We start from the raw sequence: 22787 nt of genomic DNA on the forward strand, positions 1-22787 counted from the left end.
GACCCCTAAATGACCCCCCATCAAGCCATATACTTGTAGCCCGGAGGATCCCAAAAGCCATTGTGCAGGTGACCGGTTATAAGAGTGGGGATTCCGCATAAACTACAATCCATATGACTTATCCCTCTCGCCGGCTTCAGCCGAATCACAAACCTGTGGATCGTCTTTACACCGATCGTTTGCGCCAGTTCACTGACCCCGGTGGTCAATTTCGCGACCTGAACTTACCCGCTTTATATGACCATGAAAGATTTCGTATTGATGGATTAAAGCTGTGGAGAGTTCCTGATGGTCCTAATGGGAAGACTGAACGACCTTTATTCAAGGAAATTGATTGGAGTACCGTTGAATGGGAGCATATTGATGTGGGCTATCGATTCGGACCTCTGTGGAAAACATTCTGGGTAAAGCTTCATGTGGAGATCCCCGAGAAGTGGCTTGAAGCCGAGGCTATTGAATTGGAGTGGGACTCTCTGCTGGAAGCTTTGATCTACAATGATAAAGGGTTACCTTTGCAGGCGTTCACTGGTGGTGGTGATCGTAACTACTTCAGATTTTCGAAGGAGTACGTAACGGGCAAGCGCCAAACGTTCTATATTGAAGTTGCGTGCAATGGTATGTTCGGAAATGGCCTGGACGGACACCCTGACCCCAATCGCTATTTCCAGCTCAAGACCTGTGATCTTGTGTTGCCAAATTTGACAGCTAGGCGGTTGTATTGGGATTTTTGGATTTTGGGAGACGCTGCCCGCGAGTTCCCAGGCGGTCATTGGCAGAAGTACAAAGCTTTGACTGTTTGTAACGACATCATGGATGCTTTTGACCCTGACAACAAGAACCTGGTAGAAACTGGCCGTAAATTAGCGCTGTCTTTGCTCGGAGGTGATGTCGACTCTGAAAGTGTATTCAGTCATTACCTGAATCCTGACAAACGAGTTGATGTCATCGGTATTGGTAATTGTCATATTGACACCGCTTGGGAATGGCCGTTCGCTGAAACTAAGCGAAAGATTGTACGTTCATGGACTACCCAGCTTAAAATTTGTGACGAATATCCTGAATTTGTTTTTGTGGCACTGCAAATGCAACAATTTAAGTGGTTAAAACAGAGTCATCCTGAGATTTTGAGGAAAATCAAAGAGAAGTTTGCCACGAACCAATTCTTGCCGATTGGTGGTTCATGGGTTGAAAATGATACCAATTTACCAAACGGGGAGTCATTGATTCGTCAGTTCTTAGTGGGTCAACGTTTCCAATTCAACGAGTTTGGCTTCTATCTGAATATTTACTGGCTCCCTGACACTTTCGGTTACACGCTGCAAATTCCACAAATATGTCAGCACGCGGGGATTCTGCGGTTCTTGACTCAAAAACTTTCGTGGAACAACATCAATGTGTTCCCGTTATCAACATTCAATTGGGTCGGTCTTGATGGGTCGCAAGTGTTGGTACATATGCCTCCTGCTAACACTTATACAGCTCATGCTCACTTTGGTGACATTGTTCGCTCCGAAAGTGGCAACAAAAACTTGGGGCAATCAAGCCTAGGCTTGTTATTGTACGGTTACGGTGACGGTGGTGGCGGTCCCACTGAAGAGATGATTGAGAAGATACGTCGCTGTCGTGGATTAGCCAATACCTCTGGATTGGTACCTACGGTGCACTTGGGATCCACGGTAGACGATTTTTATGATCAAGTTTTGGAGTCTACCGACAATGGTGATTTACTTCCTCTGTGGAACGGTGAAATGTATTTGGAATACCACCGGGGAACCTACACAACTCAAGCACTTATCAAAAAGTTGGAACGATTTGGCGAGATCAAGTTGCACAACTTGGAGTATTTGGCAGCATTAACACTGCTTTTGTACCCAAAGCAATATAAGTATCCTAAGCATGAAATCCAGGAGTTATGGGAGGACTTGTTGTTGTGCCAGTTTCACGATGTATTTCCGGGTTCTTGCATCGGCATGGTATACTACGATGAGGCCTATCCCATGTTAACCAAAGACCTTGCGAAAATGGATAAGTTGATCAGTGAGGTCCTTGACGTCCTTAAAGATCGCAAGCGTCTGCTTGGCGAGCCGGTGTCGTTCTTTAACCCATCACCATGGGAACGTCACGATGTTGTCGTTGATTCTCGTGAAATCCCCGAGATGAAATTTTGGGTTCAACGCCAAGGTCTTGAACCTGGCCTCACTTTAATTGACATCACCTCAAAGGGTACGAATATCAACTCCCAATTGAAATACCCTTCACTGGTAAAACCTGAAGGAGACTCATTTGTTCTTTCAAACAATATTTTGAAAGCGACCGTCTCCAAAACTGGTGTGATCACATCTCTTTACGATATTGTAAATGATCGTGAAATAGTTGATACCACCAACACTAAGCAAACTCGTGGTGGTTCTGAGGTCGGTTTCAACCAATACATTCTCGTGGACGATGAGCCACTCAACTTTCCGGCTTGGGATACCGAGTTGTATTCATTGGATAAGTTTGGCTTTGTTAACAGTGGTGAGGTTGTTGATACCACAAGTGATCCGGTGGAGCTGTCGATTACAATTCATTACAAGATTCTGAAGAAACTGACTATGAGAACCAGAATTTCCTTGCAAGGTTTGAGCAAAAAAACCGATGCTGCCCCCAACTTCGTGCACTTCAAGTGTGATGTTGATTGGCATGAGAAAAACAAGTTTCTCAAAGTGCAATTTCCTATTACAATTTATACAGCTACCCATGCCAACTACGAGACGCAATTTGGGATCACACAGCGTCCTACGCACTACAATACTTCGTGGGATGTTGCACAATTTGAGGTTTGTCACCATAAGTTTGTTGACTTAAGTGAGTACAACTACGGGGTGTCCATCTTGAACGACTGCAAGTATGGGTCGCTGGTGCATGGAAATTTGATTCGCTTACTGTTATTGAGATCGGCGAAAGCTCCTGATGATAGGGCCGATATGGGTAAACACACGTTCGAGTATGCTGTATATCCACACCGTGGCAATGTCGGCATGGACACTGTGAAGGTGGCGTGGGACTTTAATTATCGTGTCAATCGAGTTATACCCGATGGTAACAACCGATTGGGTATGTTGACGCACGCTGTGCAGTTGCATCAACAATCACAAGGTTCTCTTGTGTTATCACACATCAAACGGGGCGAAAACGATGTTGACGTAAACATATACAAAGCTTATGAGAACGTGGCAAAACAAAAGACTTTGGTTTTGCGTGTTTACGAAGCACTCGGTGGGTCGCTGACGGGTAAAATTAGCTTTGACTCAAAGCAATTGAAAGTTAAGAGAATTGTGAAGACAAATGCGTTAGAGGAAGATGAATTGGAGGAATTGACTCCCAATAAAGATGGGAGCGTTGATATTAAATTGCGAGGATTCGAAATTGCCACATTCAAGGTTTACTTGGATTAGCATGATTATTTCATTGAAACTTCCAATTTTAGTCACGTGCACTATTTTTAGAAATACATTGTTTGAATTATATTTAGGAGCAAACTTGAGGCATCGCAAAATGTCGGAAGTTTGATTATAGTTTTCTCGTACTTTTCGTCACTTGTTGACGGTTGCCCCGGAACACCGAGTGCTTGCAAGGGGGCAGTCGCTGGCTCATAGCTCGTATTCCTGTATATAGGTTTGCGCTGACTTTGGGGCCGTGCCCCAGACCATTGCAACCTGCGAATAAACATGACTGTAAAAATTTGTAGGCTGGTACAAGGTGTCACCTAGGCTACCAAATGCATGTACGAATTTTGCCGTTCTAGGCGTCGCGTCTAAGCGACGCTCACATCCGAATGAGAGTGTTGGGGACAATCAAAGTGGCCTCATGATGTTACATTGATATTTCCGAGATTGCTTGAAGTTTATCGGAACCGTGTGCGCCGCGGAAGCCCTGAGATTGTATGGTTGCTTTAAACGTTGCCCCTAGCGACACTAGGCTCATCACGATGTGGTTCATTGCAGCGTGCGTCGACGTTGACGCCCCTGATATCATGTGGCGGGGCTTGCATGCAAAACGCTGGCCATATGGTCTAATGGGTATGGCAAGCACATTTTGTGGTTGGCACTCATACATGAAACATAATTGAACTCATGTTCTTTTCGTAGCTTCTATTTGTACGAAGAATGTCTGAACGACGGTGCCATGTGAAGATTTGTTGATCTCTCCTTTCTTTATTGTTGTCATCGCTAGGATAATTTCGCAGGGGGAATTGTTCGCATACACCTGCTGTATGCAAATTAATATGCAGTCTTGCTGATCCTGCCGTAGCACCTTGACCAGCGTTCATTGATTATTGCATCATCATTTCAAGCATACATTATAAATAGGGTAATCCCGCCACCTCGTCAACCCATCACAACTAATTCAATCGCTATTCAATGAAGTTCGCTGCTACTGCTGTTGCGCTCGCTGTGCCCGCTGCGGCCATTTACGTTAACTCAACCACCACTGAGGAAAACGTTATTGGTACCACTGTCATTACCGTGCCTTGCCTGGAAGCTAAGTGCACCGGCTCTGAAACCGAAGTCACCACTGGTTTCGTTGTTGTCACCGACAACGTGCAGAAGACCATTTACACTACGTACTGCCCGTTGCCTTCTGAAGGCCCCGCGCCCGCTCCCGGTCCTTCGAGCGCTGAGGGTGAATCGAAGCCTGCCCCTGAAGGTGAATCAAAGCCTGCTCCTACTGGTCCCGAAGGTACCGTGTACGAAACCAACATCCAAACTACTCGTGTGACCATTACCTCGTGTGAAGACAACAAGTGCAACGAAGTCGAAGTTGAAACTGGTCTCACCACTGTTACTGACAACGAAAAGAAGACCGTGTACGTGACGTACTGCCCTCTTCCTTCGACCCAACCTGAACAACCTCCTGCTCCTGCCCCTTCGCAATCTCCTGCTCCTGCACCTTCGCAACCTCCCGCTCCTGCTCCTACTACTGAGTCGAAGCCTCCCGCTCCTGCCCCTGCTCCTTCGACTCAACCCGAGCAACCTCCCGCTCCTGCTCCTACTACTGAGTCGAAGCCTCCCGCTCCTGCTCCTACTACTGAGTCGAAGCCTCCCGCTCCTGCTCCTACTACTGAGTCGAAGCCTCCCGCTCCTGCTCCTACTACTGAGTCGAAGCCTCCCGCTCCTGCTCCTACTACTGAGTCGAAGCCTCCCGCTCCTGCTCCTACTACTGAGTCGAAGCCTCCCGCTCCTGCCCCTGCTCCTTCGACTCAACCCGAGCAACCTCCCGCCCCTGCTCCCACCACTGCCGCTGAAGAATCGAAGCCTCCTGCCCCTGCTCCTGCTCCTACTACTGAGAAATCGCAGGCTCCTGCTCCCTCTCCCAACACCACCCTTGCTGAAGAACTGAGACCCGCTCCTTCTGGTCAACCCGCTCCTTCGGTCAGCATTCCTGGTGTTGAAACCGCCAACGGTGCTTCGGGTGCTGGTTTGCCTATGCTTGTGGCTGGTGCCGCTATCTTCCTCAACTTGTTGTAAGTTGAAAACGGGTTAATTTTTTTAGGTTTAATTTCGGTAACTGTGTAGTGAAAAATATTATGGGATTTTGAAAATCTTTCAGTAAACAAGAAGATCTCAAGGAGATTGCATTCATCGCACATAAAGACCATGATGCATTGAAATTATGTTTGTAAGCGAATTACTTGGGTGCGTGGCTCCTAATCCTGACACTGCCATGCAACTTGTTGTATCATAAAATAAACCCCCCCTTCAATCACTGCTTATTTGAATGATACTATCTAGCGCATTGTAGAGATACATAATATGCCACTTGCGTTGGCAATGATATCGCAATCATTTCATTTGAGTGGCCGTCGTCATCCTCTTTGTTGGTATATTCGCGCCAGAATATTTCACAGGTCGGGATGCCATAGCCACAGCGTATATTTAGACTTTGGTATGCGGTCCATTGTCATTTCACCGCTAGCCTTACACCGTAGTACTTGGTAACAGGGAAGGCTTCCGGCTATCCCTCGACTCGACTTGACGCACAATCTCGCCAATAACAAATTCTTTGAGTATAATCCAAACGAGTGTTAAAGTTTCGGAACGCATCATTACAGAAACCCTCAAAAGCTAGCCGAGTGGTAAACATCAACAAACGTTGCAGGTTGGATTTGTGGCTCATTCATTGCAATTTGAAAACACAGGAAATCTGTTACTGATACCCGGATCTCAAAAGGTGTCAATATTTACATATATGTATTAATGCAGTTCATTCATTGGCGTTTTTGATGTTCTTATTTCTTGTAGTCCTTCAAATTCCTCCTTGAATATTTTTTTTTCCTCGAAAAGATCGCAAGCCTTTGGGGCTACAGATGCGTTAACCTTAACGGTTCTCATGATTGCGACGCTTTTTAGCTAAATCACACTTCAAAGATTCTAAGTTCGCCTTGATTTCCTCCCGTCTGTGAGAAACCCATGCTTCTAATCTTTTGATGTGGAAATCAATCGTGGTCAATGGCATCTGTGGCTCGTGTTGTTTGTAAGGATTGAGTAAACTTTTGAAAAGGGGTCCCCATAAGTCTTGATGCCATCGTTTCAAGGGTGATGCTAATTTCACCTCACCATCGAAATCTGATACTTTCATGAATTCACTGTAAAGAACACAATAGATGACAGCAGCTACCCCAAAATAGTCCGCATCATAGCCCCAGCTTTGTTGTCGTTGCATGGCAAGGCACTCCAGTCCATTGCTGACGATATGCAGTAAAAATTGTGCCCCTTCGGGATATAAGCTCAAATCAAGTGCTCTACCATAGTCAATCAATACTATTGACATCTCCAGACTCGACACACGGGTCATCACATTGTCAGGTTTTATATCTGCGTGCAAGATATGCAGCTGATGCAATAGTTTGACGGCTCGAAGGAGTTCAATGGCAATCAATGCACAAACTGGTTCGGAAAGTGACTTGCCTGTTGTTTCTCTAGAGAGATTCACCAAGTCAAGTAAAGAAAATTGAGGACAATATTGCATTAGCAACCACAGTTCATCAGCAAAATAGTAAAGCTCATAAGGCTTCACGAAGTATGACAGACTTGCTGATCGTTTCTCTAACTCTTTCATGATGTAGAACTCCCATTTCAGTGCTGGCGTCTCCGCCTTGAGCGCTTTAAATTCGCCGATGGCCAGCTCAACGAGATAAACAGTGCCATAGCCTCCCTCGCCCAATTCCAGCTTGATTACGTACAAATCGTTTCCACAAAAGTCAATAAGCGCTGCCAGCAGCGCTGGTTTGGGTTGGCCAAGCTTAAATGCTGCTTGGTATTTCGCAACCTTCCCGTTTGCCACACTGCTTCTATCATGAAATCCTTCAAGATTCAGTGGCTGGAGCTTGTGGAGACGATTATCTCTTATGGTGGTGTCGCCGATATCAAACACTTGTACTTTGGGTGCATCTTGAGCAGTTTCAATAGTAAAAGGGGAGCTGTCTCGTGGAGAAGCTGGAGCAGTTGAAGGTGTCGACTGTTTCCGGAGATAGTCTTCTTGAGTTGGAATAGTGGCATCTGCTGGTTCCACTACCGGAGCCGCCATCAGTGTTACAGTGACGTAATCGGTAAAATTTTCAGTCTGTTCGGGTATGTTAGCGTCTCTAAGCGCCACCTCCTCCTCGAAAGAATCATGAAGATCAACACCTACCCCAAACATTCTTTGAACCACCTGACGCGAATCCCGACCGTGAAATGTAACGGTTGGTGACGGTGGTGCTACGTATGAAGGCTCGTAACGAAGACATTCAGTTGGACTGTCTTGTTTTGGCACCAGCATTAAAGTGGACGCCATCATCACCTCTAAGGGGCACCTCTCCATGTCACCTGACTTCAAAAGCTGGGTATTTATGTGAATTCTTTCGGTGTGCTTTCCTGGAACTTTGTATATGGTAATGATACCGCCATCAAATTCATCGTGTGCGATCGAATAGTCATGAGCAACATACGATGACATCGCCCTTTGTGGTTGTTGAGTGTCAACATAAACAGGAATTTTTGTCCTTGATGATAAATTGAGTGGCATTTTCTGTTTGATTGTTTCACCGACCCATTGCGAAGGAGTTATATGATTTTCCTTGAGTCGCTCGTGAAGGTGTGCACTCAGGAATGGATCTGGAGCATCGTTGCCATTTGTGATGGATTCCACAAACAGTGGGACAGAATCAGGCTCATCTTGAAAGATGGTCATTTTCGAGCGTTTCGCTGAGACTGGAGTAGGTACAGACAACACTTGAGTCTCTCCCAGTAATCGACGTTTCGGTACAACCGGTGCCTTGAAATTACCAACTCGTTCACGGAATTGGCGCCAATTGCGCTCTAAACGAGACTTTGGCCGAGCCTCAAGACTCAAACCTCGTTGATAAATCTCATTAGCTTCGCTAATTTGACCCTGAACTTCCAAATGTCGGGCAAACTCCTCGTAGAACACCGCTAAATCGCTGCCAATGCCTTTCTTCAGCATATATATCAACATTTCTCGAGGTATGTCAGTTAGACGACAGTACTCAAGACAAATTTTCACAAAACGAGGGTCATTCCGATAGTGGGCATCATCTTTAAATCGAGTCGTTGCACGCTCTAGCAACATCACTAGCTCCGGCAGAGCATTCAGATGAGAATACAGGTGACGCATCCACGATAAATAATCGACAAATACTTGTAAAGGATCGTCCAACTCTGTAAGGTCCTGAAGTTGTTGCTCGAAATCGTCCCGCTGTCGTTGGAGGTCAGAGTTATTCGACTTGGATCCACGTAAGTGGGGTACTAGTTTCAGAACCAGACGGCCTGAATCTAGCGGAGCAATGTTTTCTTTCTGTTGTTCAATCAACTCAATGTCCTTCATCCCCGGGACCACTCTTTGTTTACGAAAAATCGCGATACGCGTAGTGCAGAATTCAGACGGCCTCTTGCAGACTTTTCCGGAGTGCGAATATTCAACAAAGGACACGCCGATAGTAGACTAAAGCGATCTCTGAGGAGCAATGTAGTCTTAGTAAATGCATTATCAACAAGTCTAATATATAATCTACATCGATAACGAAAACTAGAGTAGAGATGTTTCAGAGTTTGTTCGCTCTAACCAAACAGCGTAAATGTTCCACTACCTGTAAACCCAGGCCGTAAGACAATTCGTAGCCCATCCCCCCAGCACCGTAATTGTTAATGACATGGTTTTGTCGTTGCGGGTACTGTTGTAATGGTTCCATCAGAGTGTTCAATCCCCCATTTCTGGCGGGACGAAACCCAACATTTATGTTAACCACGTCAAACTTGCCATTTTTTGACAACTCGGGGAATAACATTTGACCTCGGGTCAATAATTGATTAGTATCATCATCTCGAACACCATCGTACGTGTCACCGACTTGTTTCGTACCCCCTATTATCATCCCCCCATCAAGAGGGCGAGGAATGCAAAATGTCCAGAGGCCCTCCTTCAGTTGATGCGTGACGGTGGTTGCAGCAAATCGGTTATTGCAAGGGGGGCGCACCAAAAGCGTTTGGCCTCGGATCGGGTAGCATTCGGGGTCGTAACCGCCGTCGTACATTAACCCCATTCCCGAGCAATTGACAATGATAGGGTTGCCGGGGACGTAGTCATTAACGTTGCGCAAACTTGTGAGCTCCGTCTCAATAAAATCCACTTGATATTCGTAAAACAACTTACGATAGAGCCATTGCAAATAGAGTGGCAGATTAATTGCCCACGTTCGGTACTTCACTCCCATTGTTACTCCTTGAGGGAGCTCCGCTGTAGGTAACACCTCAAACCCCTCCATTTCTTCACGGTAGCCTTTGGCTAATTCCCGATAGAATTGATCAGGGGCCTCAAAGTATTCGATGCCATCAATAAATTGTACCGACAGCTCTGGATTAGTTATGGCAAGTTTGCGTAGGCGACGCTGAGTGGCTCGAGTGAACTGACTTTCGGTCCACTCCTGATTGGTTTTCAGCGGAAATGGTCGGAAATGGGCACCCGCCCACGGCGACGTATAATGATGGTCGTTCGTCATTGATAAGTTTGTCAGGCGGACGTGGGGACCCGCCTTGCCGATCACCAAGACGGTAGTCTGAGGCTGGTGTTCCTTAATTGCCCACGCCGTTGAAAGACCAAGTACACCACAACCAACAACAACCACCTTCGGCATATGTATTCTTAGCGGTGATGGGGCGACAACAACCTGGGGCTGGGCTCTATACGTGGGGGAGAGAGCGTGCAGGCCGCGCCGCCTATGCACGGCGTTTTCAACAGCGCCATGAACATTATCGCATGACGGTGGCGTCGATGCCGTTGCAGGAAGCTACAATAATACAATCACCCTAATGCTCGACGTTTGATTACTACCTGTAGACCGCACTAGATCGAACACATAAATGGTCATCATGTCTATAATACAATATGTTACTCACTATGACCCCCACGACGAGTTGCCGCCAGAGCCCAGAGAACCCCAAGTCAGGTTACCCCCAGATCCCCACGTCAGGTTGCCCCCCTGCTTCTTCTGGCCCCACGTCAGATTGCCTCCAGAGTTCAGGCCCCAGGTGGAGTTACCACCACCGCCGCCCCACGACGATCCAGAGCCTGACTTTTTCAGATTGCCACCCCAGGTAGACTCGCCGCCGTTCCCTCCGGCACCGCCTCCAGAGCCACCCCACGTAGAGCCACCACCCCATGTCAGCTGATTGCCCGAGCTAGCACCCCACGTCGAGGTATTTCCCAGCGAGCCCCACGACAGCGCACCGCCACTTCCACCGCCCCACGTCAGTCTATCACCCGAGGAGTATGCTGGGGTCTTTGAACCACCCCACAGAGTGTTGCTTCCTGAACCCCACAGCGAACCAGCTCCTTGAGCAGGAGTTGCGCCACCGTTCCATGCCAGACGACCTCCCAGAGCGTACGCTCGCGAGCCAGCACCTTCGCCACCAGCAGCCATAGGGGCGCCGATAAAGCGCAAATAGGGAATGGCTTGACCCTTGAAAATGACATTCAATTTGTTCTTATCCACCTTAATCCGCTTCGCCTTAGTATGCAACTCAATTGTGGCAATAGTGTCAGTGGTATCCACTACCTTACCCATTAACCCCTTGTAATTACCTTGTGTCACCGTAACATCCTTCTGAATCAATTTATCACGACCACCGGGCCCGCGAGCACGGAAGGATGGCGGTGCCATCGGTTGGGGAAGGTTGAGATTAGGGTTCATTTGTGACAAATCAGGACCACGCGATTTAGTGGTCATCAGATCTTTAGTAAAAACTGTCGACACATTAATGCAATTCGTAGCGTAGATACCAAGGTTTTCGGTAATCTCTTTCAGCTGAACAAACACTGTCAGTTTGTATACGTGAATAATAGTGCCTTCACGTTTATCATGCTTCTCGGCAATAGCATCCTTGACAGTATCACCAACAGCAATCTTAGACCCATTACGGTCGGTGGCAACTTGTTCTCGACGGGTTAATTTGAGCTTCGAAGCGATACCTGACGGCTTAACAGAAATGGTACGATTGTCCGTGGTAAGTACCTCGAAAATGCCTCGTTCAGCCTTAACGATGACACCTGCAGTACTTGCGTTAAGTTGAACCAAATCCTTGATATCATATTCTTGACCAAAGTCGTGGATAACAGTAGAGGCATCGGTAGCTTTGACCAAGTAGTTGGCAAACACCTTTATATCATTCTTTGTCAAGTCAGACACCAAAACCACGTTTTCACCTTCAACCTTAATAACCAAACCAGTTTCCTCCGCATGCTTACCGGTGATCACTCTTACGTGGTCACCCTCGTTGAACATTTTTCTCAAGTCACCTGCGGGCACAGTGATACGCTGATTAACAAAATTGGGATCTCCAGAATTGGTGACATTTATGACAACTTCAGAAAGTGCGGCTTCTACCACCTGACCGACAGTTCGGGCTAATTCACCGCGTTTGATTTCTACACGGTCACCAGGTTGAAATGGCAGACCGTCAGTCCCACCTGACAGTTTCACCAGTGCTGCGATAGCTGCCAAATCGAGACCACCATCTTCATCCTTTCCTTGTTGAAAACGATCAAGCTCTTCCAAAGATGGGTGCACATCCTTTGTTTGAATGAATTGGAGTTTGAAATCTTTGAATAGGAACCCTCCGTTGTACTCTTCACCCTTGTAAAAGAAGCCACCACGAGTCCGACCTGGTTGAAGGTTTCCAGGATCGTATTGCCTAGCCTCCTGCTCATTAAACAAACGAGGCATCGGACGCACTCCACCACGCTTGATGATTTTACGACCATCACGATCATACTCATCATTGCGGCCGTAATCAAGTCTTGGAACTAACTTACACCGAACTTCAAGACCATTTTCGGACAAGTTATCGACGATGGCTAAGTCCCCCTTATAGTTGCCACGGGTGATACGGACATAGATACCAGGAACAATTTCCACGTCAGAAGATTTGATTTGTTTCAACAATTCAGGGTACTCTTTCACTGGTACCAAAAGCTTGTCTCGCGCGTAGACGTTAATCATCCCATTGAGAGCCTTGTCAATTGCATCTGGTCTTTTAGCTTCAATGTAAATATAACCCCTGAAAGCGTCTCGCTGGAACACCAGCAAGATATCAAGAGGTTGACCTCGTTTCTCGAAAGTTCGTTTTTTATCGAATAATTTGCGAACCAAATCCTTTTCAGCGCCTTGCTTACAACGGATACCATAAATGGCGGGGTCATTAATTGAGGGCATTAACAACTTCTGCGAGACGGCTCCTGAGGTCGCCAGATCACCGCGATAAACCGTATGACTGCGACGATACTTTTCTTTGAGTGATTGCGCTAATTCCTCAGCGTCTTGGTCTTCGGCTTCTTGTCGTCTTAAATCATATTCACGATGTAAACGATCGTCACGGCGGCCACCTTCTTCGTCAGCTTTGTCATCAGCAATAAATTGTTGACGGATAAGTTCAGCTTCCTCATCGTCTTCATCAAGCTCATCTTCTTCCTCATCATCAACCTCGGCTTCGATATCGATGAATTGATTGGCAGCTCTCCGGCGTTTTCTGCGGGGAGCATCCTCTTCTTCCTCTTCGTCATCATCGTCTTCTTCATCCTCTTCCACTTCATCATGTCTGTTATCATCTTCAGTATTGGCTGGTTGCTCGCTAGTCTTTGAGACAGTGGGTTCAATTTCATCATGTTCACGTTTAGCGGCTTCCCTCTCCTCTTCTTCGGCTTTCACGAAAGCTTCACCAACATCTTCAACTAACTCCCCATCGGACTCGCGTTTGAAGTCGACCGAGTCGCTCATGCTGGATGTGTGTCGGTTCAGGAGTTGGTAGATGGTTTTTTCAAAGAAGTGCGATGTACTGTATATAAAAGGTCACCTCGACTGGGTTTCTTTTGTGGGGATACAACAGGTAGATCGTGTTCTTCCGACAATACAAGTGTAAAAATGTAATGGATTTGTTAGTGTTTTCTAAAGACGAAAATTTCTCAACGTCTCAAATTATGTATTAACTCGAGTTAAATATGCTTACTTATAGCGCAACTGTATCACGTTCAAAACTTAGATTTATCAATTTCTCTATTCACAGTTGATTTGATGTATCCGTTAGGGTCTGACAGAGGGTAGAACAAGTCATCATTGTTCTCGATGCCCTTCCACGACAAGTCGAATAACACATAATGTTTGTTAGGCAAAGCGTACGGGACCTCCTTGATTTCAGGAACCTGTTCCAAAATCAGTTGTGACATGTTATACATCGTGGCTTGTACCGAGGCAGAATTCTCCGAAGCAAACAACTCCAAGGTAGTCTGGCGTGCCGCGTTGTAAGCTCTGTCAAAAAGTCCTCTCTCAGCAGCGACAAATACCGATTGCAAGTTCGGCAACGCCTTAGGGTCAAACTCCCACACGGCGTCAACATCAGTGGACAAGATTCTTTCGGTGGTAGGCTTCAACGTGGTGTAGTCACATTCGTGATAACCGTAAAACATCGAACCTGTCGACTTAAGTACGGTCAAGTCCTTAATACCCGTTGTGAGCTTTAATTCCCCTGATTTCTTGTCGTAGACCAAATAGATTCTCTTAGTTTCAGGACCGTCATGTTTGAATGAGTGTTCGTGGACCTTGCCAGTGGATAACGGGTACTTTGACCATTTTTGTTGGACAATAGTCACTTCAACACCCGAGACGTGGTTGTACTTGGTAGTGAAGTGCTTAGCCAAATGAGCAGCAAATCTTTCCAAGGGCCAAACGTCGGTGGTTTTCGCTTCCACAAAGATAGTGTTCTTTACAGTGTCAGTAGGCACCACCGACGTATTGTCAGCCTTAGTATATGAAGCTTCAAAATTACCACGCAATAACACCATTACATTCGCTTCAATAACCTCTTGCTTCTTCTTGTTTCGAGAATCGTTCTTGACCTTCAAGAATTTCACGTTGGTTTTACCATATGAGGATTTGACAAGTTGTACAGCTGACATACTCAACTTGAGGTACCTAAAAGCTGTCAAACGATGTTAATCTTTATAATTTGGGCAATCGGGAATTTCCATGATCGCGTTGCTCCGTCTCCTGCCCTTTCAGTTTTCGCGACGTCATTATGGAAATCATCGAAGGATCGTTTCTACAAACCTTCGATGAAGATTAACCATAAGATACACGCTAACTGGGATTGATACTCAATACATTGACAAATTCAATTCTTCATTTTTAGATTTGGACTCGAAAAGATGTACTTGTTGTTTATTTCAGGATTCGATGGATTATCGAGAACATCAATAAATTCTTGGAGAAGATGAGCTAATCCTACAATCGAAGTGGGAAATTACAGCCATTTCGATACTTGCCAATATTGTTGATTCCGATTCAATTCAGTCGACGTTGCTTTCGAATCCCAATATGTCTCATTTTGTAGTTACGTTCGCACATCGCACCAGGGCTGATATGCTTCGCCGCCTCCATACATCAACCCGGGCCCTAGCAGAGCTTCGTTCAAATCCCGACTATCGACTCAAATGTGGCCTTGAAATTCATACGCAATTGCAGACAAAGCATAAGCTTTTCTCGCTCAGCCCAACCAGTATTAACGCTTGGCCAAACAGCAATGTGTCCTACTTTGATGCTGGTCTTCCAGGGACTCAACCGAAACTTAACCCTGAAGCTATACTCCTAGCGTTGAAGACTGCTGTAGCTTTGAATTGCGAGATTCAATCCCATAGTTGCTTCGACCGTAAGCACTATTTTTATCCAGATCAGCCATTGGGATACCAGATTACACAACATTACCATCCCATCGCTAAACGGGGCAAGTTGGAGTTGAACAAGCAGTTTGATGAAGTCCAAATTCCCAAAACAATTCGCATAGAGCAAATTCAGATTGAACAGGATACGGGTAAGACCACTCATGATGATTTCGATCACACAATCAATATCGATCTCAACCGGGCCAATACTCCCTTGATTGAACTTGTTACGAAGCCTGACTTTGATACTGTTGATCAGGTGAAAGCGTTCGTGAAGAAGTTTCAACTGTTAGTAAGACATATAGGTGTCTGCACGGGTGATCTTGAGACTGGAGCTATCCGTGTCGATGTGAACGTGAGTGTCAATGGGTATCCCCGAGTTGAGATCAAAAATTTGAACAGTCATTCCGAAATTCTGCAGTCCATTATGCACGAATATTGGCGCCAAGTTGAGCTTATAAAGCAAGACAAATCAGAAGAATTACAACAAGAAACACGCGGCTGGGATGGTGAAAAGACTATATTACTTCGAAAAAAAGAAAGTTCTGTAGATTATCGTTATTTCCCAGACTCTGAACTCCCGCATGTTATCCTCGACCCCACAATCGGTGACCAGATCAGAGCCACACTTCCTGAATTACCCGAGGAGCTCTTGAGAAAACTAACTAGTATGCCTTACAATTTGGAGCTAAGATATGCAAGACATCTTGTCGAGCATCCCTACATCATGAAGTTCTATTTTGATCTTTTCGATAAGATGAACAACACTAAAATGGTTAATAACTGGGTTACACAAGAGTTACCGGCTGCATTCTCCAAGATGAATGAACAGTGGGACTTCAATATTGTGAGTGTTGACAGAGTCGTGGAAATTATGCAGTTGGTAGCTTCGAAAAAGCTTTCCTTGACCTCAGCTCGCCATTTGATATACAACATGATAAAACACAAAAACGAAGGTTCCATTGGTGAGTTAATTGTTAAGTATGATTTGGCACCTCCCAGTGAGCTGGTATCATCAGAGGAAATCAACGAGGCAATCAATGAAATCTGTGAAGAGATTGTCAACGCTAATGAAGATGTTGTGGCTAAAATACGGCGGGGGCAAACAAAGCTGATGAAATATCTTGTTGGACTTGCGATGAAAGAAACACAAGGGAAAATACCCGCTAAAGATTTTGAGAATAAATTCAAAATGTTGATTGTTTAAGCACAACGAGTTATCTCAAGGCCGAAGTTGAGATTCTTGGCATTATATACAGAGTCAGTACGGGTCGTATTTGTGTCAACACAGGTTACTGTGCCCGCTTGGTCAAGTTTTTCGGGTTCTTGTTGAGGTCGCCGAGCGATGAATCGCCAAATAGTCTTGTACATAGCCACGTTGCTTTTACCAGTCCCCAAAATCAATATAGCAACGTACAGTAATGCCGTATTTATAATTCGAGAGAGAAGTGGCCGTTCACCAATGTCAAACTTCCGTATTTGATTGAACGTGACAGGATTGTAAATGAACAGCAATGGGACCAGTCCGTTTGTGATCAGCGAATTTGTTGCAATAATGTAAATCGTAAGTGGAGTGAGAACAAGGATTACAATCAAGGAAAACACAAGCACTCGAGCAAATCTTGAAAGCAGCATATTGGAGTTTGTACATTTTAAAATGTTAGCAAGCTCCCTTTTCTTGCGTAAGCAATTTTTGACTGTCAATATGGCAAACGCAATGGTGGGAATTAAAATGAGTCCCATAGGTACATATAAAAGTACCACCGTCGTTGTTGTCAGTGAATAAGAACTGCGACACCCATAATGACGCACAATATTGTAACGTGGACTTTGGAGAAAGAATGTCATGATGAAACCGTACAATGGCATCAGTAAACAAATAACCCATGTGACCAAACGTTTTTTTAGTGATCGTGGATCGATATAGCTTGGGTTTTTCAGCTTTAAAATTTCATTCAACGTGAACATAATGGCGCACACTGCCAGAACCTTACCCATGTTCGTCATGGCATCTAATCGACTAACGAAATCACAATAAACTTTGCCGTCCCATCGATTTCTAAAGTCGCGTGGACCCCAAATTACCACTCCGATGAAGGTGATTAGGTCGGTGATAGCGAGCCAAAATAAAAGCATAGCTTGGGCCGTATTCCCTTTGTAACACTGCCAGGTAAAGGGCGGAATGAGCACAACAAAGGCAATAAACGAAAATACGCCTAGTATGATGGAAGTCATAGTTATTGTTATAATTTCAACAAGTGAAGATTTTTAAATCCATCCACCTCATTGATTCATGTCTCGATTTGGAAGGTTTCGAGAAGACTTGACCCACCAACTGCTGCAAGTAACCCGATCCGTTGAAACGCGCAGCACGTATAATGAAATCTTTACATAAGCAGCTTATCAACGTCTGACACAAATTTTAAATTCCATTACACTAATTAATCTATAATCAAGCCAACACCAGCTTCAACACTTCGTCTTGCGAGACGGCACCGTTCAGCTTTGAATCCAAAAACCTAAGCAATTCGACAACCTTCTCCCGTAAGCCTTCTTTGGGGAATTGCTTCATAGCATCCAACGTTTCTTCTCTACCCAAAGTGGACTCTTCTGCCAATTTCACGCGCTTCGCATCCTTCACGAAAACTTCCGAAAACACTTTAATGATTCTAGGAGTTTCAGCTTCAATAGCATTATCCTGGGCTTCATATAACTTAATGATCATGTTAAAAATCACATCATTTTCTTCGAATGCTGTTTCCAAAGGCAAACGTTCTAACATGGCAGGAACGACGTGGTTGGTGGGAATAGATTGAGGTTGCTTCAAGTACATACGAGCGACACAACCACAAGCATTGGCGTAAGAGCGATCCACGACATCCTTGGCTTCCTCATCTTCTTCGGCAGTCTTCCCGGCCTTGCTCAACAAGTAGAACAAAAGTTCAAGCACATTTTGGTAGATGGAAGACAAATCTTGCGTGCTGTTTTCAATCAAAACACCTACACCATAAGCAGAATTGGACTTGACTTCAAGAGACTTGTCATTTTGCAACCGGTCGATGAAGACTTGCAACAACTCCTGAGTGTAGGGATTAGCGCTTTTGAGACCGTAGGAAATCTCTGACAAAGCGCCGATGCAGGCAACACGAATGGGCTTCAGCTTCGAGTTAAGACGAGACAAGATCACATCTTTGAAGGAAGAGAAGATCTCATTAAAGTCACCTTCGAGAGCGGCAGCCAAGTTGACCAAAACTTCCAAGATGGATTCAAAAATGACAGCATCAACTTCAGAAGCATCACTATCGTCATCGTCAGGACCTTCGTCATCTTCAACCTGACAAGGGTGTTCGCGCTTGAGCAACTTCATCAATTCAACACAGAGTGCCTGAAGTTCCTCAGTATTAGAAGCATCAACCACTGCAAGAGCTCCAATGGTATTGATCAAGTCAGCTAAGCCATCAAGAATTGAAGCCACCATAGTGATCTCAAACTCGTATTCTAAGGGAGCAATGGCAACCGAACGAGCGGTGTTAATCAATTCCATAATTGGTTGATCGACGTAAGGTTGCTTGGGGACGCCCTTAGGTGCCTTAAAGTCTTCACCGTATTGAGCTACGAAGATAGCCTTAACAATAGCCAAAGTAGCTTGAAGGGCAGCTTCTCTCATACCAGTCGAGTTTTCCACTTGGTCCGACAAGACCTTGATACAGGCATCGACGTAAGGTGCGAAATCCTTACCAGTACCCTTAGCCAACTCAGCAAGAGCGAGGGCGGCAATCTCCTTTTCGATAGTAATACCGGTATGGATGTTCACCGGCGATTCATCTTCACCACCTTCTTCGTCGAAGTTTTCGTTGAAAGAGAATTCTTCTTGCTGCAAGCAAGTCAAGATTTCAGGCACGATCTGTTCCAAGAAGCTTGCAAATTCTGCGCCGTAAACCTTAGACATGTTAGAGATGAATCCAAAACCAGATTCACGGATTCTAGAGTGGTCGGATTTGACGGCATGGTAGGCGGCCTCAACGAGAGGCTTGGCGTATTGCGAGAACAGTTCAGGACCAACGGCACGGGCAATAGTGGAAATGTTTTCAAAAGCACAAGCTCTTAGTTCAATATCGTCCTCCGACAACCCTTCGATGGATTGACCACTAGCAACAAAAGGTTCCAAGATACGGATGGTTTCGCTGAAGTAAGGAGTGAAAGCCTTACCAGCCGCAAAGGCAGTGGAGCCGATAGCCGATACAATGGCGGTCTGCAAAACATTGTTGTTGGCTTGTTGCAACATAACGGTTAACTTTTCCATGAGGGGTTGTACATAAGTACCCATAGCTTCATGGGACATGAACTCGATCAAACCATCCAAGGCAAAACAAGCAAACTTGTAAGCAGCCATCGAGGTAGCGTTGTTGATCACATTGATGATGAGAGGTAACAATTCTTCATGGTAATCGGCCACACTGTCTTGCAATTCAGCAGTCAAGTTAGCCAAAGTCTTGAGGGCAGCAACTTGCACGATAACTTCCAGATCTTTCAAGCCAGCAACAATGGCAGGCAAAACCTTTTGGATTTGGGTACGGATGAAGTCAGGAGCCCCCAGCGAAGCCACCTTGATAGCCAACAAACCACCACGGCGCTCGAATTTATTTTGAGAGGGCAACATTTGCTGTAAGTTGTCAAACAAGGGAACGATGACTTGAGAAGGAGGTAACTCACCGGCCATCATGGCTATCAAACGCAAAGCTAAAGCAGGAGGTTCATTTTCTTCGTTCTCATTCTCTTCGTCATCACCAGCAAGTTCGGCATCTTCGTCAATTTCTTCAGCAGAAATTTGAGCAGCCATTTTGGTCAAGCCGGGGCCGAGCTTAGCTTGCGAAATGCGTGACTTTCTGTAGGAAATCAGCGAGATAAGAAATTGTAAAGCAAAGGCACGGTATTCAGAATCCAACTGAGTGTTTGAGGCAATTTCGCACATGAATTGGATAAGATCCACCAACTGGTCACCAATGAGTCTGGAGTCAACAAACACAAGGCCATTGAACACGTTGAAAACGGACTTTGCCAAGTCTTCGTCATTCAGGGAAATGACTTCCTTCAATACATCAACCATACCAGGAATGCATTGCTTGAACTTATTGGTCAAGTTTTGATCAAGATCTTCGGTTTCTTCGAGATATTGAGCCAAAACGTCGAGTGCGAGGACGGCATTGACGCGGTTCGTTCTCGAGTCATCGCGGAGAAGACCAGAGTATAAATCCAAGAAATCACCAACATGTTTGGCAAGGGGCGTGGCTTGCGTTTCAAGCACAGCATACAAAGTGAAGATGGCCATTTCCTTGGTTTGAGGATTCGCGTCTTGTACACCGTTTACAAGAGCAGGCAACAACTCTTCCCACTGGTTGTTCTCAAGGTCAATTTCAGCAATGGCGGCTACGGTACGTGCACAAGAATGTCTGATCTTCTTGTTCGACTGCCCGAAGGTATGCTGTAAGAGGTTAGCCTTGATCAGAGGCTTCATCAGGGGATCAAGGGTCTCCCACGCAGCGGAAACACGCTTTCTAGCTTCAACGGCGGCCAACTGCTTGACGGCTTCATCTTGCGATGTCAGCAAAAGTTGGAACAATCCAGGGATGGCGGCAGGCAGAGGGTACAACTCCTTTTGCAACCTGTTGACAGCTTGCTTAACGACATTAGAGTCAGGCACAAGTGTCTCTTTTAACGTCGTTTCTAACGACTGAAGATATTGTTCGTCCATTATAGGATGGATATGCTTGCAGGTAGAATTTTTTCGGTAGCGTTTTATATCCGCGATGGGCGATGAGAACGACAAGCAATGAACAGAATAGGAGGGATAGCGCGTAGAAACAGAAGTACCGAATTACATTACAGGCAATGCTTGTACATCGCACTAAGCAGATTCCCTTTATGTTCGATTCGGTAGCAATCGAAACCACGAGAGTGCTGTCACAAAAGATCAAGGTATGAGCTAGCACATGGAGCTCCTTTGCATGAACTTGCCGATTCACCACTGGTGATAGATTTCCTATAAATTAACGTTCGTGTATATCTAAGAATGTTAAACTGACGGTTAAGGGCAACCGAAATCGACCCCTTCTTTAGGTTGAATGTAACTTTGAACTGGTTGGCGTCCACCGATGTGAGTAGCTCACGACTCAAGGGAGTTCGAGTCTCCGAGAATTGTAGTCGTTCTTTTAAAAATTTCAAAGTTACATTACTTGAAGATCCAGAGGCATATCCTTGATTTTGATCTTGTAATACGATTCTAATGCCTTTAGTTCAGGAATGTCCAATTTGGTGAGAAGATTTATGGCGACCCCCTTTCTGCCAAATCTCCCCAGTCGCCCAATCCGGTGGATATAATTCTCTTTGTCAAGCGGCAAATCATAGTTGATAACTAGACTCACTTGCTGTACATCGATCCCTCGAGCCCAAACATCAGTACTGATGAGCACTCGCAGCTGACCCAGCCGAAAGTCGGCCATGATTTTATCACGCTCATCTTGTTTCATATCCCCATGCATCAGGGTAACTGTGAAGTTCTGCCGTTTCATTTGCTGTGCTAACCAAGTCACTTTCGCCTTAGTATTACAAAATATGACTGCCTGGGTAATGGTTAAGTTATCATACAAATCACACAACGTATCGAATTTCCATTGTTCCTCCTCGCATTGAATTTTGTACTGCTTTATACCTTTGAGGGTGACCTTTTCTCTTTTTACTAACACCTTTACAGGGTCGGAGGTAAATTTACCAGTCATCTCCAAAACTTCTGGGGTGAGAGTCGCCAGCACGACAACAACTTGGACGGTCAGAGATAAGTGCTTGTAAATCTCATATATCTGCTCCTTGAATCCTTTGGTCATCAATTCATCGGCCTCATCCAAAATGAGCATTTTCACCTGCTTTACCATAAGTAGTCTGCGTTTAATCATGTCAACAATACGCCCGGGAGTACCAGAAACGATTTGATGTCCACCCGACGAAAGCTTCTTAACATCATCGCCCATATGAGTACCACCAATACAAGCATGACATTGGATATTCATATATGACCCTAATTGCTTCACCACCAGATTAATTTGAACCGCCAATTCACGTGTAGGCGACAAAATAAGAGCTTGGCAATCCTTTGACCTCAGTTCAATCACTTCCAACATACCGATACTGAAGGTTGCAGTTTTCCCCGTGCCCGATTGGGCTTGGGCAATAGTATCTCGACCATTGATGATTTGAACGATGGCCCGAGACTGAATGCTCAGAGGGGCTTCAAAACCATAATTGTAAATGCCTTTCAATAACTCTGGCTTGAGACTCATCAGCTCAAATGTCAGAAATACTTCGACATTGGACAGTTTATGGGTAAACTCTAGATTATTCATCAAATCAATCCGCGATGACTTAGTTTGATTGAACGTTAGTGCGAATCCCTAACGGGGACGATGGTTGTGGTGCTAATTGCAGGCGGCCACGGTCTGGGGAAGTCCACCACCGCCACTAAGCTACGTGATAGTCTCAGGAGG

General features: G+C 45.4%; 9 protein-coding genes across 9 annotated transcripts; 3 read left to right on the plus strand and 6 right to left on the minus strand. All coding sequences in view use genetic code 12, as the record gives it.

The window, feature by feature from the left end:
• Window positions 1-113: 113 nt before the first annotated feature.
• On the plus strand, window positions 114-3437 carry AMS1 (alpha-mannosidase; the record flags this gene model as incomplete). Its single annotated transcript, XM_034157892.1, has 1 exon — window positions 114-3437. The coding sequence occupies one exon, from the start codon at window positions 114-116 to the stop codon at window positions 3435-3437; it is 3324 nt and encodes a 1107-aa protein (XP_034010365.1).
• Window positions 3438-4403: 966 nt separating this feature from the next.
• Window positions 4404-5510, plus strand: PGA62 (Pga62p; the record flags this gene model as incomplete). Its single annotated transcript, XM_034157893.1, has 1 exon — window positions 4404-5510. The coding sequence occupies one exon, from the start codon at window positions 4404-4406 to the stop codon at window positions 5508-5510; it is 1107 nt and encodes a 368-aa protein (XP_034010366.1).
• Window positions 5511-6360: 850 nt separating this feature from the next.
• On the minus strand, window positions 6361-8868 carry BUB1 (protein kinase; the record flags this gene model as incomplete). Its single annotated transcript, XM_034157894.1, has 1 exon — window positions 6361-8868. One exon carries the CDS (start codon window positions 8866-8868, stop codon window positions 6361-6363), a length of 2508 nt encoding a protein of 835 aa, XP_034010367.1.
• A 217-nt stretch (window positions 8869-9085) lies between these two features.
• DAO2 (Dao2p) lies at window positions 9086-10174 on the minus strand (the record flags this gene model as incomplete). Its single annotated transcript, XM_034157895.1, has 1 exon — window positions 9086-10174. One exon carries the CDS (start codon window positions 10172-10174, stop codon window positions 9086-9088), a length of 1089 nt encoding a protein of 362 aa, XP_034010368.1.
• A 261-nt stretch (window positions 10175-10435) lies between these two features.
• On the minus strand, window positions 10436-13312 carry SPT5 (transcription elongation factor; the record flags this gene model as incomplete). Its single annotated transcript, XM_034157896.1, has 1 exon — window positions 10436-13312. One exon carries the CDS (start codon window positions 13310-13312, stop codon window positions 10436-10438), a length of 2877 nt encoding a protein of 958 aa, XP_034010369.1.
• Window positions 13313-13563: 251 nt separating this feature from the next.
• Window positions 13564-14487, minus strand: DIURU_004968 (urate oxidase; the record flags this gene model as incomplete). Its single annotated transcript, XM_034157897.1, has 1 exon — window positions 13564-14487. The coding sequence occupies one exon, from the start codon at window positions 14485-14487 to the stop codon at window positions 13564-13566; it is 924 nt and encodes a 307-aa protein (XP_034010370.1).
• A 463-nt stretch (window positions 14488-14950) lies between these two features.
• On the plus strand, window positions 14951-16456 carry DIURU_004969 (glutamyl-tRNA(Gln) amidotransferase subunit; the record flags this gene model as incomplete). Its single annotated transcript, XM_034157898.1, has 1 exon — window positions 14951-16456. One exon carries the CDS (start codon window positions 14951-14953, stop codon window positions 16454-16456), a length of 1506 nt encoding a protein of 501 aa, XP_034010371.1.
• Window positions 16457-17701: 1245 nt separating this feature from the next.
• On the minus strand, window positions 17702-21001 carry DIURU_004970 (uncharacterized protein; the record flags this gene model as incomplete). Its single annotated transcript, XM_034157900.1, has 1 exon — window positions 17702-21001. The coding sequence occupies one exon, from the start codon at window positions 20999-21001 to the stop codon at window positions 17702-17704; it is 3300 nt and encodes a 1099-aa protein (XP_034010372.1).
• A 472-nt stretch (window positions 21002-21473) lies between these two features.
• On the minus strand, window positions 21474-22646 carry FAL1 (ATP-dependent RNA helicase; the record flags this gene model as incomplete). The annotated part of the gene is made up of 1 exon (XM_034157901.1): window positions 21474-22646. One exon carries the CDS (start codon window positions 22644-22646, stop codon window positions 21474-21476), a length of 1173 nt encoding a protein of 390 aa, XP_034010373.1.
• Between the last annotated feature and the right edge of the window lie 141 nt (window positions 22647-22787).

This window comes from Diutina rugosa (genome assembly GCF_008704595.1).
Source record: "Diutina rugosa strain CBS 613 chromosome Unknown scaffold2_size729309, whole genome shotgun sequence".
NCBI classification, from domain to species: Eukaryota; Fungi; Ascomycota; class Pichiomycetes; order Serinales; family Debaryomycetaceae; genus Diutina; species Diutina rugosa.